The 22,104-nt window shown below is 46.3% G+C and overlaps 1 protein-coding gene across 1 annotated transcript; it reads left to right on the plus strand.

Moving 5' to 3' along the window:
• Positions 1 to 6,885: 6,885 nt before the first annotated feature.
• Positions 6,886 to 7,608, plus strand: LOC119301958 (low temperature-induced protein lt101.2-like). The gene is made up of 2 exons (XM_037578970.1): positions 6,886 to 7,081; positions 7,202 to 7,608. Exons 1-2 carry the CDS (start codon positions 7,001 to 7,003, stop codon positions 7,283 to 7,285), a joined length of 165 nt encoding a protein of 54 aa, XP_037434867.1. The 5' UTR covers positions 6,886 to 7,000; the 3' UTR covers positions 7,286 to 7,608.
• The last annotated feature ends 14,496 nt before the right edge of the window (positions 7,609 to 22,104 follow it).

The raw sequence follows: 22,104 nt of genomic DNA on the forward strand, positions 1-22,104 counted from the left end.
CTTGGGCCTTCATCTGCTTAATCACCTTTATACTACTAATGAAGTTAACCCGGCCCAGGTAGGCCGGTTCACACCTAGTAGTAATATCCCCAACATTAATCATCCTTTATCAATGGCCGATTTAACTATTTGACGAAACATATTGCAATCCTCAAAATTATGTTTGAACAAATGATGCAACCTACAATACATTCGTCCTTGAATTGATGGCTTGACATGGTGATCAAGAATTCTTATGTAATTATTGTTCAGCAACAAATCAAATATTTGATCGCACATGCTTGAATTGAAGGCAAACTTTTTATTTTCTAACCGATCTTGCTGTGAGAACGGCTTTCGGGTTAAGCAAACGAATGATTCAGATTTTGTATCACCCCATTCGGCTATGAATTTTATTTTGCATTCTCTTACCGATGTCATTGGATAAGAAACTATACTTGCATCGGTTTGCTCAGAAGATTTTAACCTTGGCTTTAAATTTCTGAAACGAAAATAGTTAGAATATACATGTCTCAATTGAGACCAAGTGTAAGCCATGTAAGAAATAAGCAAAGCTACCCAATTAGATATGAACTTTAGACAAAGCAATGGGGAAAGTCTTGGCTGCAATAATTTTTCGCTATCAGTCTTTCTGAATGGTGTAATGTGTTGACCGATATGCTTTGTGACAATCTGATTGCTAACAAATAAATTACCCTTCTTCATTGGTCTCTCAATATTTCTTATGAATTTTTTTCTAATATATGCATCAACAACTAAGTCATGACCAAATCTCACATAAGGTAAATTAATTGCTAGACATACCTCTTCAAATATGTTGGGAGAGCATGATGGTGGTGTGATTTGAAGAATATCTTGCTCCACCTTCGGATAGCTCCCCAATGCCTTGTCATCATCTTTTTCTTGATTTCGTGCATCATTAGTTTGAAGATATTTGTCCACCAAACTTTCTTTGGCTACTTGTTCTTGTTCTTGAAGCTCGTCAATTTCTATGGCATGAAACTCATAGGGCAGGAAGTAGGTTCCATTAACTTCAGAAAAATCAAGTATGGCTGTCTTGCTATACTTTCCATGCCCTTTCTCAACAATGTTTGCCTCTTTGGGTTTGATGGATTCGGAATATAGACTACTTGATTCGGCTTTTTCAACCGAAGCACTTTTAGTTTCCGAATCATCATTCTTTTCACCGGTTATATCAATTGGCAAGGCTTCTTTTCTTTGAGCTAATTCCCTATCAATTCTCTCTTGGTGAAGTACTTGCACCCTATCGCGCAAAGCTTTAACTCCCCTCTCAATTTCAGCCCGCTCTAGATTAGTTTGCCCCCCAATGCTTTTAGGATCTTTTGGCAGTGAAGTGTTAGTGTTACCGAAATTTTGCAATTGTGTAGGGGGTGTATAATATGCTGCGGTACTAGGTGGAGGTGTATGCACTTCTGTATAACCATATGCTCTCTCACTAATACTACCAATCGATGAAGTTTCATCTTCCTGCAAAACTCTACCTTTATTGCAGCATAATCAGGAAACAACCCCTTTTCATATTGTTCAAGGCAAAGAGCATTAATTCTCTTGCTTTGTGCTAAGCTCCCTTTTAATGCAGCCACAATCGCTTCTGGAAGGGATTGCTCCGCAATACTTTCAGATTCTTTTGGCAATGATTCATGAGTGTTGCCGAAATTCTTGAACTGCGTAGAGTATGCATTATATGCTACAGTATTTGATGACGACGCATATGTTTCTGTAAAATTTTCACTTATTCGGCTATGACCATGAAAATGCGGGGCCGAATTATGAACATCTACAGTTGCATACGGTGCTGAAAATTTACTAACATGACGTGTAGCATATGATGGTTGAGAGTAACTAGCCGAATAGCTAGTAGTAGCATGACCAATTCTCCCATCCATCGGCAAGGTTGGATTCACATATTGCAAATTAGTTGCCGATGAATAAAAAGGTGAAACACTTTTTTGTATGCTATTGGAAATTTTAACATGAGGTGTTTCAAATTGATTGACCAAACCCATCATGTTGTTCATCGGCATATGGATTTGTGGGGTTGCCGATGCATAAGAGTTTGGATACATATGTTGTACGTTGCTAAAATCATAAGAATTTGAAGCAAGAAGATTGTTTTGCATCGGCCCTTGCGCATAATTAGATGCATAATTGATAAAACTAGGGCTAGCCAATACATTATGCTCATTAGGTGATTCAGCAACAACATATGGATTATTTGCATCTACAAAGGGAAATTGGGTATTCATATTACCTTTGTGGATTGCAGCAACTTGACGACGATCTCTTTGTAGTAAGAACGGGCTGGAGACCGTTCAAAGCTTCGTCTCCAGCGGAGTCGCCAAAAAGTGTGTTCGCACACGAACACGTCACCGTGTACCTCCAACGCCGGGGATGATGCACCGCAGCTCACGTTGAAGGAGACCCGGCCGGAAGCGTGGTACGCGGGCAATCCGGCGGGTGCTTTTGAGGACCCGAAACCCCACGCGCCCGAGAGGGACCCCGTTTGGACGCGCGGCGGCTATGGGCTGCCCTAGGTCGACCTGATCGCCCCTAGGGCCTCGAGGTTCGCCGCCCTGCAACAAGAAGAACAGACGAAGAACGAGAAAGAAGAAGAACTAGGGTTAAGGAGAAAAGATAAAAGATAAAAGTGGTAGATGAATTGATCGATTGTGTGTTGTTCAATCGGCCGTCACCCCCTAGGTATATAAGAGGCGGTTGGACTTTCCGTGTAAGGAAAAGGCTTGGATTCACGTCCAAAACCCTAGTCAAATTCGGATTGATTTTGTCCGAACTTTCCAAAATTGTTCGGTTTAAACTGGCTGCACCTTGCGAGTAATTTTGAGGTGGTAAAAGACCTCGGATGAAAACGAGCCTAAAAGCAATCTTGACCGTTTAGACGAGACAAACAACTTTCATGTTGAACCTTTTTTGATCAGAGGTAATTTTAAGGGTCAAATCGGTTGCGCAAAACAGGCAATTATTCGCGCTACCCATCAGACAGGGTGTCTGGTGGGGCGCGTCAGTTTTTCCTCCTAACAGGGTTGTATTCCGATGGCTCTAACTTCTGCATACGTACTCTGATTGGAACGATTTTTATATCAAAATCGATCGTTTTGACGAGACGAAGACAATCCGTGTAGATCATTTTTCCATTTGAGGTAATCTTCAGGGCTTAATTGGCCAAACTGTACTCTGAATATAAGATCTTAGTACTTTGATCATAGTTTTGACCTTCGAGATGAAATCGGATGGCAATGTCCAAACTTTAAAGATGTTCATATCAACAATACGAAACTCTTTCATGTAGAACACTTTTTCATTTGAGGTCATCTTAAATAAGTTCTTGACTGTGTCAAAATCTGATGTCAACATCACCCTTACGTGTCGGCTTGCGGCGGGTGTTGCATCATCACCCTTGACGAGGGCACCAGGTTGGCGAGGACGTACCACAGTGCCACCACACGAAGCTGCACCATTTCTTTGTCATGCACCCAGAAGCACAACTCTCTGTCGTCGGATGCTGGCAAATCGAATGCAGAATTTCTTTTTGGCCGTCTTTGTTTTCTTTAACATACGAAATACCCCGAAGGGCCTAGAAATATCCACTAAAGGTCAACTTGTCTCTCTGTGAGGCTTCCCAACTTGTATATCTCTGTCCAATGTTGGTTCAAACGATGCAAATGCTCGTTTACAAATACCCGGATGGGAGTACTAGTAATCTGAAACGGACGGGGTAGCAGAGTTGACAAACAAGTGTAGTAACAGTAACAGTAACAAGAAGGAACGTGTGAGTACCACCCACCCAGTAGTAGTACTCGAGCTCACGGCATAGATGCATTCGCTTAATTCCAGAGGAGAGAACCCACCGGCCGACCAGCCCGCGACCTGCACCTAGGGCTGCAAACGAGTCGAGTTTGAGCGAGTTGAACTTGGCTCAGTTCAGCTCATATTAAAATTTGAGCGAGCTCAAACTAAGCGAAACTCAAGGTCAAGCTGTAGAACATGACTCGTGCTTAGTTTGTAATAATCTCAAGTCGATCTCGAGCTAGTTTCGAGCTAAATGAGACGATAAAAATTATAATATCTACAACTATTATTCCAACTAGATAAGTCACAACGTGGCATAAAAAAGCACTAAATACTATTTCAATCAGAATGATGATAATATAAAATTTTTAGAACTAGTTTGACTTATTCTCTCACAACCGAAAATCTAGTATTGACATAAGATAACAATTCACGACACATATATAATTGAGAAAATAAAATATTGGCCAACAATCATAATAAGTTGCAGCGTAGTGCGGGCCGAAAATGCCAGAAACAACATAATATTTAACACACGGCCGACCATGTACCAGAGTAAGGCCTAAATTTTCTCTACAATTAATTAAGCTTCCATGTTGCTTGTAAAGAAAATAGAGGAAAAAAATTCTTGGGCGACATATATGGGAATAAACTATCCTATTTCCGTTTAATAATATTACGCCGAGCTATCATTCAACATAATAATATTACACCGAGCTATCGAGCTAAAATTGAGCGAGACGGTATTGGCTCAAAATCAGCTCGTTTCTCGACTGGGCTACAGAAAATATTCATACTCAGCTCATTTCTTTTTGAGTTGATCTTACTTAAGCTAGAAAACGAATTGATCTCGAGCGGCCCACGAGTCTCGAGCCTTTCTTGCATCCCTACCTGCACCGGCCGGCCAAGCAGCACCAAGACTAGCTAGCTAGCACGGAGACTAGCGTGCAGGATACTGCTGGAGAGAGTGAGACAGGTTCGGCGCAAACGTGTGCGCGGCATGTCATGGTCGGCGGCCAGAGGCGCTAACGCGTGTGGTGATCCGATTCGGCCACTGCGGGTTTAGTTTTTTCGTTACTAGCACATAGGCCCGTGCGTTGCAACGGAAAAACTTATGTGTCAATTATGAAATATGAAGTTTGTTAAAGTCCCCAAAGCACTTTATTTAAATTCCCCATATTTCTCCGATCCTAGAGAAATAACTATGTTGGTCTAAATCCCTTCTCTATCTTCATTTTATTCAAGTTTCTGTTTAATTTCTCAAAAAAAAGGTTCTGGTTTTTTTTGAGAAAAAAAAGGTTTGGTTAATTAAAAAATGGAGAAAGGGAATCTAACCAGCGCAACACCAAATCCCTTTTCTATCTGTATTTATTTTACTCATCAAAGTTTATTTATGTTTAATTAAAAGAAGATAACAAAGAGAGATGGAGTCCAACCACCCCTAGAGCGAGGAGACTGATCCATCCACATCTCGTCTCTCTCCTTCTCCCTCACCCAGCGCCTCCTCCATCTCCCGGCTCGTCCCCAAGCAACTGCCCTCGAGGAGTTCCCCGTCCCCGTCGCCGGCCATGCTGCTACGCTGTCTCCCTCTCCTTCCTTCTTTTCCCTGTGGTTCTCCTTCCCCTAACATCTGTCTCTCTCTTGTTTGCTGCTGAACGCAGGGCGCCGCCGCTCCTACCAAATCCAGCCGCCGCCGGATCTGCCTCCACCGGACCAGATCCGTCCGGATCCGGCTGCCCTCGACCGTCCTCGACCTCATATTCTCCTCCAGTCGCCTGATTGATGCGCCGCCGACGGATCTGCCTCCACTGGACCGGATCCGTCCGGATCCGGACGCCCTCGACCTCGTCTGCGACTCCTCCGTCCGGATTCTGCTGTCCTCGACCGTCCCCGGCCTAGTTTGCTCCTCCCGTCGTGTGATTTGATGCCCCACCTATTCGATTTCTTCCCTAATCCTTCCCTTGTGATTATCCTCATCTCTGTGTCCTGATTTTTGTGGTCGCTTGTTGAATCATCAACGTCTACCTATATGAACCAGTCAGATTAGGTGTAAAGAAACGATGTGGTATTATTACTTAGCCAAGTCATAAAAAATTTTCGGCATGATCCTAGGAAGGCAAGGAGAAAGCCTATCAGCGCATGAAGCCCAGTACGGGCGGCGTGGAGGACGCGTCACGAATCTGAAATATGGAACACTTTTTTTTCACTTATATGCTGGACTGCGGGTTAATTAGTTAAAACCATAAGGGGCTTTTTGCAAATAGTGCACGGTGACGGACGGCAGAAATCCAATTTTCTTTATTATTAATTAGGTAAAGATAAAGACTCGGTAGTACTCTCTCTCTCAGTATTTTTTTTCTCTCTTCTTCGGCCTTCGCAATGCTCCGAAGTTCGCCAGGATATTCACCTGCCTCTGCTCTGCACGCGTGGTACTGACGCGGTGTTTATCTCAAGAAGAAGCGCGCGCGCATGCATCAAGAAGGAGGAGGACGGATTTTCGTACCTACCTTGATCCACTCGAACTTTGAAAGTCCGGGCTTTTACTTTCCGCGTCATATTTATGCAAGCGGGCCCGAGCCGAAGCTGTACTGAAACTACTGAAGAAGTGTTCAACTGTCCCACTCCAGGTTCAGTTTGCGAATGGCAGCGACCGACGCGCACGAGACAGGTCTTTGATGGACTGCTGTGATGCATCCATCTTAGTTACCGTTTCGTCTAAACTCCAACACTGTTCTCTTCGCCAGTGTTCACCCTCGGTTAAGACACTGTTCACTTGCAGCCGGACCGGCCGTAGAGTGGGACAGAGAAGAAATTACCTGTTCGGTAAGCAGTCTCCGTTAGGAGTCCTAATCTGAATTTTCTATTACGAATGCCTAATCGTGCTGACGCGTGGTTCGCAAGATTCCTCAACCCAGCTCGACAGATGTCCACCGAGCAAAGCATGCATGGAGTGTGCGCGAGGTGTCGAGCCACGGGAGCTCGGCGCTGCCACGTCCGCCGGCGTCCAATTCTTCTAGGTTACCGGTCGAGCCGATCAGCTCTAGCGCCGCACTTCAGTAGCCCTGCTCTGCTTGCTCACTCTCCCACGACAAGCTAGCGCCATCGACCATATCATCTCATTCTCATAGTCATCGGAGAAGAAAGGCTCTCCGAGAAGAGGGATTTGATTGCGATGGGTTCGGAGACGTTCGTGGAGATCCTGCTGGCCATCCTGCTGCCGCCGGTCGGCATCTTCCTCCGCTACGGCATCGGCGTAAGCTCCTCCCAAACCTACGCATATTTATGAACTGCTGCTGCCGGTGCTAGCTAATTCACCTACGAGTCAAGCTGCCTGTCGATCTACCGGTGTGTGATGGGTTTGGTGCATGTGCAGGTGGAGTTCTGGATCTGCCTGCTGCTCACGGTGCTGGGCTACATCCCCGGCATCATCTACGCCATCTTCGTCCTCGTCGCATAGGCATAGCTTGTTCATCAATTGATCAGATCGGACTCGTGGAGATAGATAGATAGATAGATCCAGAGGCATCTTTGCTCCAGTTGCTCTAGCTGTTCATGGATGATGAGATGACTGGCGCATCGGTGTAAACAGGATCTCATCTCTGCGCAATGAATAACCACCCTGCATGCCGGTTCAGTTACTAGACCAGCTACTACTGTTTTTCTACTGTTGTGCTGACCGGAGCGCTATGTACTGCCGTTCTGTGCGTATGATTATGCGTATCGATATCACTTCTCCAAATTAATCTGTATGCACGTATGTATCTTGCATTTGTGATTTGTGCTACTTCGTATTTTTTTTTTGTGTGTGTTTGTGTGTTCTCCGTGCCGTCTCAGTGAGTGCGTATCACTTCTTCAGTACTGAGGCTTGCATGCGTGGAGTTCAGGCCCCTTCTGCGTGTATATTTCTGAAACAAAGCAATCGGCAGACCGAACGCCAGGAAACTCGAGATTCTCCCGTTAGATAGTCGAATTAATGATGCACACAAGAGATCATGCATACAGATGGTGGTGGCGATTCATCATATCAATGGACAGTACCTCCTAATCCTGTCCTAGTAGCTCAGCTAGTGAGTGGTGAGCCAACTGCTAGTGCCGTTTTCTACCTACGCTTTTTTCCCCTTTCAAATAGAGGCCTAAGATTTACCTCATCAATACGAAGAAGAGAATAGAGTTTGTTACAAATGTCTCTCAAATACTCCCTCCTCCGAAAATACTTGTCATCAAAATGGATAAAGAGGGATGTATCTAGACATCTTTTAGTTTTAGACATCTTTTTTTATTCATTTTGATGACAGGTATCCGAAAATACTTGTCATCAAAATGGATAAAGAGGGATGTATCTAGACATCTTTTAGTTTTAGACATCTTTTTTTATTCATTTTGATGACAGGTATTTTCGGACGGAGAGAATACCACATACGAGATTATTCTTGCAGTACAATTGATCCTAGTTTCTTCGCACCCGCGGTGATCCGCGGGTTGTCATGATGATGTTGCGCAAAGGGTCCAGGACACGAGTATGTTTAGCAAAGCCATCGCTTTTCGATGAGGTCTGCCCACGCCGGTTCTCCTCTTTTGCAAAAGGGGAAAAGACCACAATTTACCCACTCCGCTCAGCCAACCTATCCGCAATCCAAATACTATCTTGGATTGCTAACCAATTGCTAACCAAGCAAAGAAGTTTAACTTTGAGCGACACCCGAACATTCAAAATCATTTGAGAGAATTAAGCCTAGGAATTGCTTACATACTCAAGTACTGCCTGGTCTCGATCAAGTGCGCCAGTGCGTGGATCAAAGGCTCTGAATACCAGATGTTAGGAACCCAGAATTATATATATCTCTCGATCTAGTTCACTTGCTCACGAATTCGAGTCTCGGGTAGCGATTACAACCTCTGGTACAAGAATTGGAAGAAGGGGATTGAAGACTAGATAATAACAGATGCCGCCGCCGCCGTGATCCACTGAATGACCTCCTCTTCTGTGGGAGCGTGTTAAGTGGGGAGCGGTTGGCAGATCACACCCACTCTGGCCCATGTACCTTTGAGCTGGGCCGCCGCTGGCGGTTGGGCCGTGGCGTGCGCGGGTCCTGGAGGCTATCAGTAGATGGGGCCTTTCTGCCAGTGGCCTCGACATAGAGCGGGCTAAAAGTGTGTCACGTGTCGTGATCTGGGTGTTCTCTTTGTATTTTGTTTTATATATTTTTTCACACGTATTTTTAGCTTTTTCACTACTAGGAAAAGGCAATGCTAGTGGCGCATCAGTTTTGCCTACTAATGGCGCACTACTGGTGCGCCACTAGCATCACATTAGAATTAAATTCTAATGGCGCACCTCTAGTATCTGGTGTTCTAATAGCGCACCAGGCAGTGCGCCATTAATATAGCCTATAGTGCGCCATTAGAATGCCTCCCAGGGGGCCATATATACCCATGTGCTTTGGCTTACTAATGGCGCACCAGTGGGTGATGCGCCATTAGTGTGATTATAACAGTGCGCCATTGGTGTCTTGTGTGGTGCGCCATTAGCATTAATATTAGTTTTTTTGTTTTTTTTTTGATTTTTTCACAGGTTATAAAATATATTATTTGACAGAATATAGACAGCACCACACAGTAACAACAGATTCATCGAATACAATAGAAGGTAAGTCTCCGAATACAATTCATCATATTAGTCTCCGAATACAAAAGACCGAACGAAGATAGAACATTACAAGTCTCGGAGACCGTGAGTAGCGAGTTTGTCTTCACATTACAAGTCGATATCGATCATCTAAACTACCATCACATAGAAGAGAGCTGCGATCATCACGATGAGCATCATCGTGATGAAACTGGTCTTCACCCAGTTCCTCCAACGCTCCCTCCTCTCTCCCGCTAGATAGGGGTGTATCTAGATTCCGCCTCCGCCCTAGTGATGTACCCTTTGTAACTGTTACCGCTGAAACGGTTAACCTTTCTCCGACACTCCTCCCAGTCGTCGTAGACTCCGGGAACCTTACCCTTGTACACGACATACGACGGCATCTCTATGCACAAGCCAGACAACAGACAATACATAAGCAATATATAAGTATGCAACAAAAGGATCGCAAGAGAAAAGCAAGACATTAATAGCACGATTCATGGTCCTACTAATAAATAGCATCGATTACATCTAAGTTTAACGACTGTCCATACCAAAGAGACATACAAGTTCATTAAAGTTTAATTACAACATGAGCTAATCGATGTTTCAGAACTACAAATAGCATCACTACTTTCGACTCGACTCATGGGACCGGAGCATGGATGAAGCCGCCGTCTTTCGTGATGGTCATGAAGTCGCGGGCGTTGTCAGCCTGCATTTGAAGTGTTGTGTCTATCTCACTGTTGGACGGTTTCTCTCTGAGGTAGAACTGCCCCGAGGTATGAAGAACATCTTGATGGATGATTTCTGCAAACTCCGACTGGATGCGAAAGAATTCTTGTCGGAGGTCCGCATCCTCGATTGCCGCCAAGCTTGCGGCCCAATCTTTGACATTATTTGGTAGCAGAAGGTGATTATGGTCCCGTACGATTGCCCTCATGTGATGGAGGGCGTAGTAGGAATCCTTCTGACCGCTAGGCGGCTGCTTGACGCAGGGGAATGTCATATTGTGGGTGAACATGTGCCTGCCGTACCTACGAACTGACCTCTTAAAGGTGCCTCCAGATGTGGCGTAGCCGGGGAGAGCATCATCAAGAACTTTCTTGATATTTGTGTAGTCTATCTTGGAGTCACAGTCCGGGTCGAAATACGTGGCCGTGGAATATTTCGGGCTTAAAAGGATGAGTGGGAAATGTGTGTCACTGCACAAAACACGGAACGTTAGAAAAAAAAGAACGGTCGAAATCTAAGAAATCATATGTTACGGGGCGGTAAGGGGATGACTTATTCGGGAAAGTAAGGCACGAGGAAGTTATCCTTATCTGGGTTTTCCAGAATGACGCCTTCGAGGTGTGAACTTGCGACTTGCCGGTACCCAGCGCTGCCCAAGATCTTGGCACGCATGTAGAAAGGGTCGACTATCACGATGTCCGGGGTCTTGTCTCGAATGATCCGCATCTCCATACTCAACGAAAAACAGCCGAACGAAGGTGTAGTGCAGCGGATGAAGATTAAACATAGCAAAGATGTCATCAAACCGCAGGACGATCGTACCCCCGATGGCGCCATCCACAAAGCCCTTGCCCTCTGGCACCTTGGCCACGAAAACCGGGTATGCCACATCTTTCTGGGAGAGACGCCGCTTCTCCAAAGAAAGAACGCTGTCATGCAAACTCCGCATAGCACCGGTTGCAGCATTGAGCATATTTGTCGGTAGCATCGCCCTACCCGCCACATGCACCCTCCTAGAGATATCCTGAGGTGAAGGTGGCCCGTCCTGAGCACGGATCGTACTCGGTGCCGGCTGGCTCGCACCGGCGCCCTTGGCAGTCTTTTGTTTCCGTCCCTTCTTCTTGATCTGCTGTAATGGGACCGAGTTCTGCTCATAGATCGCCTTCTTGAGCGTGTTGGGGCTGATAATATTTCGCACCTCAGCTATCTGAGGCTCGGTGAAGGCGGGAGCTGGAGGCGTCTCCTGAGAACTGAATGCCAGACGACGCCTGTTGCAATTGGATTTCTCCGTCGTACCAGCTAGATCGCGGTCGTCTTGGTTGGGTTCTTGAGAAGGAGGCCCGCTGAACTCGTCACCGTACCCATGTTCGGCAAAGTACTTATCGACGTTGGTAAATGTACCGTCGTCGTTGTCGTCGTCATCCAGATCTTGTGCCATATGCATGTCCGGATCCTGTGCCATAGGGATGTCCGGCATGTCCGGTAGCATTGCGGCGTTCTTGCCATGGCGTGACGCCGGCACGACTGTAGGTCTTGTCTGTGGGGTGGTGTCCCCCGCCCCAAACGAATCTAGCTCTTCGGCCAAAGCAGGGGCCAACTTAGGCAGGCGCTGAGGGTCATCAGATCTTCTACGTCGGCCCCTGCGGGTTGAATCGGAGGTAACAACTCGTCGCAGCCTGGCAGCACCCGAACCAGTTGAACCCTATACATGGTGGGTGGCATCGATTTACCGTGGAACACGGGGTTGCCCGGTTGAACGATGTTGCCCTTGGCGACATCGACCAACTCGTCATTCACGAAGTGCAGGAGAGTGCACGGAACGTCGGTGGCACCCTGGGAAAACATGTAGGGCGTCAGGGATGCCCAGTCAAAGGCAAAAGGAGATGAAGTCCTCGGTCGAGAGGCTTAATTAGTTACCGTGATGATGGCGTCGAGCTCGGCTAATGTCGAGGCACCGCCAACGGCGGGCGTGCAACTGACGGAGGGGCCGCTTGCTGGCGAGGTGCCGGCCGGCGTACACCCGGGTGCATTAAGCTCCAATGCCCGTGCCGGTGCCGGAGACACCAATGTTGGAAATATGCCCTAGAGACAATAATAAAAGCATTATTATTATATTTCCTTGTTCATGATAATTGTCTTTTATTCATGCTATAATTGTATTATCCGGAAATCGTAATACACGTGTGAATACATAGACCGCAATACGTCCCTAGTAAGCCTCTAGTTGACTAGCTCGTTGGTCAACAGATGGTCATGGTTTCCTGACTATGGACATTGGATGTCGTTGACAACGGGATCACATCATTGGGAGAATGATGTGATGGACAAGACCCAATCCTAAGCATAACACAAGATCGTGTAGTTCGTTTTGCTAGAGCTTTTTCAATGTCAAGTATCTCTTCCTCAGATCATGAGATCGTGTAACTCCCGGATACCGTAAGAGTGCTTTGGGTGTACCAAACGTCGCAACGTAACTGGGTGACTATAAAGGTGCACTACAGGTATCTCCGAAAGTGTCTGTTGGGTTGACACGGATCGAGACTGGGATTTGTCACTCCGTATGACGGAGAGGTATCTCTAGGCCCACTCGGTAATGCATCATCATAATGAGCTCAAAGTGACCAAGTGTTTGGTCACGGGATCATGCATTACGGTACAAGTAAAGTGACTTTCCGGTAACGAGACTAAACGAGGTATTGGGATACCGACGATCGAGTCTCGGGCATGTAACGTACCGATTAACAAAGGGAATTGCATACGGGGTTGATTGAGTCCTCGACATTGTGGTTCATCCGATGACATCATCGAGGAGCATGTGGGAGCCAACATGGGTATCTAGATCCCGCTGTTGGTTATTGACCGGAGAGCCGTCTCGGTCATGTCTGCGTGTCTCCTGAACCCGTAGGGTCTACACACTTAAGGTTCGATGACGCTAGGGTTATTAGGAAGACTTGTATGTGATTATCGAAAGTTGTTCGGAGTCCCGGATGAGATTCCGGACGTCACGAGGAGTTTCGGAATGGTCCGGAGGTAAAGATTTATATATGGGAAGTTGTCAAACGGACACCGGAAAGTTTCGGGGGCATATCGGTATTGTACCGGGGCCACCGGAAGGGTTCCGGGGGTCCACCGGGAGGGGCCACCCCTCCCGGGGGGTCCACATGGGCCGCATGGGGCAGGAGCCAGCCCCTGGAGGGCTGGGCGCCCCCCTTGTGCCCATGCGCCTAGGGTTGGGGGGGGGGAACCCTAGAGGGGGCGCCCACCTTGCTTGGGGGGCAAGCCCCCCTCCCTGGCCGCCGCCCCCCCTCTAGATCCCGTCTAGAGGGGCCGGCCCCCCTTGCCCCTTCCCCTATAAATAGAGGGGTGAGGGGAGGGCTGCATACACAAGCCAAGGCGCAGCCCCTCCCCTCCCCAACACCTCTCCTTCTCCGTCACGAGCTTGGCGAAGCCCTGTCGGAGTACTGCTTCTCCACCAACACCACGCCGTCGTGCTGCCGGTGGAGCTGTCTTCCTCAACCTCTCCTTCCTCCTTGCTGGATCAATACAGAGGAGACGTCGCCCGTACCGTACGTGTGTTGAACGCGGAGGTGCTGTCCGTTCAGCACTTGGTCATCGGTGATCTGAATCACGTCGAGTATGACTCCATCATCACCGCTCCCTCGAACGCTTCCGCACGCGATCTACAAGTGGTATGTAGATGCAAACTCACTCCCTTGACTCATTGCTTAGATGAACTCATAGATGGATCTTGGTGAAACCGTAGGGAAAATTTTAATTTTCTGCAACGTTCCCCAACAGTGGCATTATGAGCTAGGTTTATGCTTAGTTCTCTATTGCACGAGTAGAACACAATTTTGTTGTGGGCGTAGATCTTGTCAACTTGCTTGCCGCTACTAGTCTTATATTTCTTCAACGGTATTGTGGGATGAAGCGGCCCGGACCAACCTTACACGTACGCTTACGTGAGACCGGTTCCACCGACTAACATGCACTAGTTGCATAAGGTGGCTGGTGGGTGTCTGTCTCTCCCACTTTAGTTGGAGCGGATTTGATGAAAAGGGTCCTTATGAAGGGTAAAAGAAGTTGACAAAGTCACGTTGTGGTTATTCGTAGGTAAGAAAACGTTCTTGCTAGAACCCAATTGCAGCCACGTAAAAGATGCAACAACAATTAGAGGACGTCTAACTTGTTTTTGCAGCAATTGTCATGTGATGTGATATGGCCAAGTTGTGATGAATGATGAATGATATATTGTGATGTATGAGATCATGTTCTTGTAATAGGAATCACGACTTGCATGTCGATGAGTATGACAACCGGCAGGAGCCATAGGAGTTGTCTTTATGTTTTGTATGACCTGCGTGTCATTGAAGAACGCCATGTAAATTACTTTACTTTATTGCTAAACGCGTTAGCCATAGAAGTAGAAGTAGTCGTTGGCGTGACAACTTCATGAAGACACGATGATGGAGATCATGATGATGGAGATCATGGTGTCATGCCGGTGACAAGATGATCATGGAGCCCCGAAGATGAAGATCAAAGGAGCTATATGATATTGGCCATATCATGTCACTACTTTATATAATTGCATGTGATGTTTATTATGTTTTATGCATCTTGTTTACTTAGAACGGCGGTAGTAAATAAGATGGTCCCTTATAACAATTTCAAGAAAGTGTTTCCCCTAATTGTGCACCATTGCGAAAGTTCGTCGTTTCGAAGCACCACGTGATGATCGGGTGTGATAGATTCTTACGTTCACATACAACGGGTGTAAGCCAGATTTACACACGCGAAACACTTAGGGTTAACTTGACGAGCCTAGCATGTACAGACATGGCCTCGGAACACAAGAGACCGAAAGGTCGAACATGAGTCGTATGGGAGATACGATCAACATGGAGATGTTCACCGATGATGGCTAGTCCGTCTCACGTGATGATCGGACACGACCTAGTCAACTCGGATCGTGTAACACTTAGATGACTAGAGGGATCTCTAATCTGAGTGGGAGTTCATTAAAATAATTTGATTAGATGAACTTAATTATCATGAACTTAGTCTAAAACTTTTTGCAAAATATGTCTTGTAGATCAAATGGCCACCGCTCATGTCAACATGAACTTCAACGCGTTCCTAGAGAAAACCAAGCTGAAAGATGATGGCAGCAACTATACGGACTGGGTCCGGAACCTGAGGATCATCCTCATAGCTGCTAAGAAAGCGTATGTCCTTGAAGCGCCGTTAGGTGACCCACCTGCTCTCCCAGCACTTCAAGACGATTTGAACGTTTGGCAAACACGTGCTGATGATTACTCCCTCGTTTAGTGCCGCATGCTTTACAGCTTAGAACCGGGGCTCCAAAAGCGTTTTGAGCAACACGGAGCATATGAGATGTTCAAGGAGCTGAAACTAGTTTTCCAAGCTCATGCCCGGGTCGAGAGATATGAAGTCTCCGACAAGTTCTATGGTTGTAAGATGGAGGAAAATAGTTCTGTCAGTGAGCATATACTCAAAATGTCTGGGTTGCACAACCGCCTGTCCCAGCTGGACATTAACCTCCCGGACGAGGCGGTCATTGACAGAATCCTTCAGTCGCTCCCACCAAGCTACAAGAGCTTTGTGATGAACTACAATATGCAGGGGATGGTGAAGACCATTCTTGAAGTATTTTCAATGCTGAAGTCAGCAAAGGTTGAAATCAAGAAAGAACATCAAGTGTTGATGGTCAATAAGACCACTAAGTTCAAGAAAGGCAAGGGTAAGAAGAACTTCAAAAGGGACGGCAACGATGTTGCCGCGCCCGGTAAGCCAATTGCCGGGAAGAAGTCAAAGAATGGACCCAAGCCTGAGACTGAGTGCTTTTATTGCAAGGGGAAGGGTCACTGGAAGCGGAACTGCCCCAAATACTTAGCGGACAAGAAGGCCGGCAACACTAAAGGTATATTTGATATACATGTAATTGATGTGTACCTTACCAGTACTCGTAGTAACTCCTGGGTATTTGATACCGGTGCCGTTGCTCACATTTGTAACTCACAGCAGGAGCTGCGGAATAAGCGGAGACTAGCGAAGGATGAGGTGACGATGCGCGTCGGGAATGGTTCCAAGGTCGATGTGATCGCCGTCGGCACGCTTCCTTTACATTTACCTACGGGATTAGTTTTAAACCTCAATAATTGTTATTTAGTGCCAAGTTTGAGCATGAACATTGTATCTGGATCTCGTTTGATGCGAGATGGCTACTCATTTAAATCCGAGAATAATGGTTGTTCTATTTATATGAGAGATATGTTTTATGGTCATGCCCCGATGGTCAATGGTTTATTCTTAATGAATCTCAAACGTAATACTACACATATTCATAGTGTGAATACCAAAAGATGTAAAGTTGATAACGATAGTCCCACATATTTGTGGCACTACCGCCTTGGTCACATTGGTGTCAAGCGCATGAAGAAGCTCCATGCTGATGGACTTTTAGAGTCTCTCGATTATGAATCATTTGACACATGTGAACCATGCCTCATGGGCAAGATGACCAAGACTCCGTTCTCCGGAACAATGGAGCGAGCAACCAACTTGTTGGAAATCATACATACCGATGTGTGCGGTCCAATGAGCGTTGAGGCTCGCGGAGGATATCGTTATGTTCTCACTCTCACTGATGACTTGAGTAGATATGGGTATGTCTACTTGATGAAACACAAGTCTGAGACCTTTGAAAAGTTCAAAGAATTTCAGAATGAAGTAGAGAATCAACGTGATCGAAAGATAAAATTCTTACGATCGGATCATGGAGGAGAATATTTAAGTCACAAATTTGGTACACACTTAAGAAAATGTGGAATCGTTTCACAACTCACGCCGCCTGGAACACCTCAGTGAAACGGTGTGTCCGAACGTCGTAATCGCACTCTATTGAATATGGTGCGGGCTATGATGTCTCTTACCGATTTACCGCTATCATTTTGGGGATACGCACTAGAGATAGCTACATTCACTTTAAATAGGGCACCGTCTAAATCCGTTGAGACGACACCGTATGAATTATGGTTTGGGAAGAAACCTAGGCTGTCGTTTCTAAAAGTTTGGGGATGCGATGCTTATGTCAAGAACTTCAACTTGAAAAGCTTGAACCCAAGTCGGAAAAATGCGTCTTCATAGGATACCCCAAAGAAACCATTGGGTATACCTTCTACATTAGATCCGAGGGCAAGATCTTTGTTGCCAAGAACGGATCCTTTCTGGAAAAAGAGTTTCTCTCGAAAGAACTAAGTGGGAGGAAAGTAGAACTCGATGAAGTACTACCTCTTGAACAGGATAGTAGTGCAGCTCAGGAAAATGTTCCTGTGATGCCTACACCAATTGAAGAGTAAAATAATGATGATGATCAAGGTACTTCGGATCAAGTTGCTACTGAACTTCGTAGGTCCACAAGGACACGTTCCGCACCAGAGTGGTACGGCAACCCTGTCCTGGAAATCATGTTGTTGGACAAGGTGAACCTTCGAACTATGAAGAAGCAATGGCGGGCCCAGATTCCAATAAATGGCTACAAGCCATGAAATCCGAGATAGAATCCATGTATGAAAACAAAGTATGGACTTTGACTGACTTGCCGATGATCGGCGAGCGATAGAAAACAAATGGATCTTTAAGAAGAAGACGGACGCGGATGGTAATGTCACCATCTATAAAGCTCGACTTGTCGCTAAGGGTTATCGACAAGTTCAAGGGATTGACTACGATGAGACTTTCTCTCCTGTAGCGAAGCTTAAGTCCGTCCGAATCATGTTAGCAATTGCCGCATACTATGATTATGAGATATGGCAGATGGACGTCAAAACGGCATTCCTTAACGGGCATCTTAAGGAAGAACTGTATATGATGCAGCCGGATGGTTTTGTCGATCCTAAGAATGCTAACAAAGTATGCAAGCTCCAGCGATCCATTTATGGGCTGGTGCAAGCATCTCGGAGTTGGAACATTCGCTTTGATGAGATGATCAAAGCGTTTGGGTTTATGCAGACTTATGGAGAAGCCTGCGTTTACAAGAAAGTGAGTGGGAGCTCTGTAGCATTTCTCATATTATATGTAGATGACATACTTTTGATGGGAATGATATAGAATTCTTGGACAGCATTAAGGCCTACTTGAATAAGTGTTTTTCAATGAAGGACCTTGGAGAAGCTGCTTATATATTAGGCATCAAGATCTACGGAGATAGATTGAGACGCCTCATAGGTCTTTCACAAAGCACATACCTTGATAAGATTTTGAAGAAGTTCAAAATGGATCAGTCTAAGAAGGGGTTCTTGCCTGTATTGCAAGGTGTGAGATTGAGCTCGGCTCAATGCCCGACCACGGCAAAGGATAAAGAAGAGATGAGTGTCATCCCCTATGCTTCAGCCATAGGATCTATTATGTATGCCATGCTGTGTACCAGACCTGATGTAAACCTTGCCGTAAGTTTGGTAGGAAGATACCAAAGTAATCCCGGCAAGGAACACTGCACAGCGGTCAAGAATATCCTGAAGTACCTGAAAAGGACGAAGGACATGTTTCTCGTTTATGGAGGTGACGAAGAGCTCGCCGTAAAGGGTTACGTCGACGCTAGCTTCAACACAGATCTGGATGACTCTAAGTCACAAACCGGATACGTGTATATGTTGAATGGTGGAGCAGTAGGCTGGTGCAGCTGCAAGCAAAGCATCGTGGCGGGATCTACATGTGAAGCAGAGTACATGGCAGCCTCGGAGGCAGCGCATGAAGCTATTTGGGTGAAGGAGTTCATCACCGACCTAGGAGTCATACCCAATGCGTCGGGGCCGATCAAACTCTTCTGTGACAACACTGGAGCTATTGCCCTTGCCATGGAGCCCAGGTTTCACAAGAAGACCAGGCACATCAAGCGTCGTTTCAACTCCATCCGTGAAAATGTTCAAGATGGAGACATAGATATTTGCAAAGTACATACGGATCTGAATGTCGCAGATCCGTTGACTAAACCTCTCTCGCGAGCAAAACATGATCAACACCAGAACTCTATGGGTGTTCGATTCATCACAATGTAACTAGATTATTGACTCTAGTGCAAGTGGGAGACTGTTGGAAATATGCCCTAGAGGCAATAATAAAAGCATTATTATTATATTTCCTTGTTCATGATAATTGTCTTTTATTCATGCTATAATTGTATTATCCGGAAATCGTAATACACGTGTGAATACATAGACCACAATACGTCCCTAGTAAGCCTCTAGTTGACTAGCTCGTTGGTCAACAGATAGTCATGGTTTCCTGACTATGGACATTGGATGTCGTTGACAACGGGATCACATCATTGGGAGAATGATGTGATGGACAAGACCCAATCCTAAGCATAGCACAAGATCGTGTAGTTCGTTTTGCTAGAGCTTTTTCAATGTCAAGTATCTCTTCCTTAGACCATGAGATCGTGTAACTCCCGGATACCGTAAGAGTGCTTTGGGTGTACCAAACGTCGCAACGTAACTGGGTGACTATAAAGGTGCACTACATGTATCTCCGAAAGTGTCTGTTGGGTTGACACGGATCGAGACTGGGATTTGTCACTCCGTATGACGGAGAGGTATCTCTGGGCCCACTCGGTAATGCGTCATCATAATGAGCTCAAAGTGACCAAGTGTTTGGTCACGGGATCATGCATTACGGTACGAGTAAAGTGACTTGCCGGTAACGAGACTAAACAAGGTATTGGGATACCGACGATCGAGTCTCGGGCATGTAACGTCCCGATTGACAAAGGGAATTGCATACGGGGTTGATTGAATCCTCGACATCGTGGTTCATCTGATGACATCATTGAGGAGCATGTGGGAGCCAACATGGGTATCCAGATCCCGCTATTGGTTATTGATCGGAGAGCCGTCTCGGTCATGTCTGCGTGTCTCCCGAACCCGTAGGGTCTACACACTTAAGGTTCGGTGACGCTAGGGTTATTAGGAAGACTTGTATGTGATTACCGAAAGTTGTTCAGAGTCCCGGATGAGATCCCGGACGTCACGAGGAGTTCCGGAATGGTCCGGAGGTAAAGATTTATATATGGGAAGTTGTCGAACGGACACCGGAAAGTTTCGGGGGCATATCGGTATTGTACCGGGGCCACCGGAAGGGTTCCGGGGGTCCGCCGGGAGGGCCCACCCCTCCCGGGGGTCCACATGGGCCGCATGGGGAAGGAGCCAGCCCCTGGAGGGCTGGGCGCCCCCCCTTGGGCCCATGCGCCTAGGGTTGGGGGGGAACCCTAGAGGGGGCGCCCACCTTGCTTGGGGGGCAAGCCCCCCTCCCTGACCGCCGCCCCCCCTCTAGATCCCATCTAGAGGGGCCGGCCCCCCTTGCCCCTTCCCCTATAAATAGAGGGGTGAGGGGAGGGCTGCATACACAAGCCAAGGCGCAGCCCCTCCCCTCCCCAACACCTCTCCTTCTCCGTCACGAGCTTGGCGAAGCCCTGTCGGAGTGCTGCTTCTCCACCAACACCACGCCGTCGTGCTGCCGGTGGAGCTGTCTTCCTCAACCTCTCCTTCCTCCTTGCTGGATCAAGACGGAGGAGACGTCGCCCGTACCATACGTGTGTTGAACGCGGAGGTGTTGTCCGTTCAGCACTTGGTCATCAGGGATCTGAATCACGTCGAGTACGACTCCATCATCACCGCTCCCTCGAACGCTTCCGCACGCGATCTACAAGTGGTATGTAGATGCAAACTCACTCCCTTGACTCGTTTCTTAGATGAACTCATAGATGGATCTTGGTGAAACCGCAGGAAAAATTTTAATTTTCTGCAACGTTCCCCAACAACCAATACCGCCGCCGCCGATGACACCAATGGCGCCGCCTGCGCATTGTTCGAGTTGCTGGCCGTGAAGCTAGGAATCTGAAGGAAATATGCCCTAGAGGCAATAATAAAGTTATTATTTATTTCCTTATTTCATGATAAATGTTTATTATTCATGCTAGAATTGTATTAACCGGAAACATGATACATGTGTGAATACATAGACAAACATATAGTCACTAGTATGCCTCTACTTGACTAGCTCATTAATCAAAGATGGTTATGTTTCCTAACCATAGACATGTGTTGTCATTTGATTAATGGGATCACATCATTATGAGAATAATGTGATTGACATGACCCATTCCGTTAGCCTAGCACTTGATCGTTTAGTATGCTGCTATTGCTTTCTTCATGACTTATACATGTTCCTGTAACTATGAGAAATATGCAACTCCCGTTTACCGGAGGAACACTTTGGGTACTACCAAACGTCACAACATAACTGGGTGATTATAAAGGAGTACTACAAGTGTCTCCAAAGGTACATGTTGAGTTGGCGTATTTCGAGATTAGGTTTTGTCACTCCGATTGTCGGAGAGGTATCTCTGGGCCCTCTCGGTAATGCACATCATTATAAGCCTTGAAAGCAATGTGACCAAATGAGTTGGTTACGGGATGATGCATTACGGAACGAGTAAAGAGACTTACCGGTAACGAGATTGAACTGGGTATTGGATACCGACGATCAAATCTCGGGCAAGTAACATACCGATGACAAAGGGAACAACGTATGTTGTTATGCGGTTTGACCGATAAAGATCTTCATAGAATATGTAGGAACCAGTATGGGCATCCAGGTCCCGCTATTGGTTATTGACCGAGAATGGTTCTAGGTCATGTGTACATAGTTCTCGAACCCGTAGGGTCCGCACGCTTAACGTTACGATGACAATTTTATTATGAGTTTATAAGTTTTGATGTACCGAAGTTTGTTCAGAGTCCCGGATGTGATCACGGACATGACGAGGAGTCTCGAAATGGTCGAGACATAAAGATTGATATATTGGACGACTATATTCGGACACCGGAAGT

This window comes from Triticum dicoccoides, chromosome 1B, assembly GCF_002162155.2.
Source record: "Triticum dicoccoides isolate Atlit2015 ecotype Zavitan chromosome 1B, WEW_v2.0, whole genome shotgun sequence".
Lineage (NCBI taxonomy): Eukaryota > Viridiplantae > Streptophyta > Magnoliopsida > Poales > Poaceae > Triticum > Triticum dicoccoides.

Coding starts and splice junctions, on each gene's coding strand:
- LOC119301958 (XM_037578970.1), top strand. CDS start 7,001: ATGGGTTCGGAGACGTTCGTGGAGATCCTGCTGGCCATCCTGCTGCCG. Junction 7,082..7,201: donor TCCTCCGCTACGGCATCGGC/GTAAGCTCCTCC, acceptor GTGCATGTGCAG/GTGGAGTTCTGGATCTGCCT.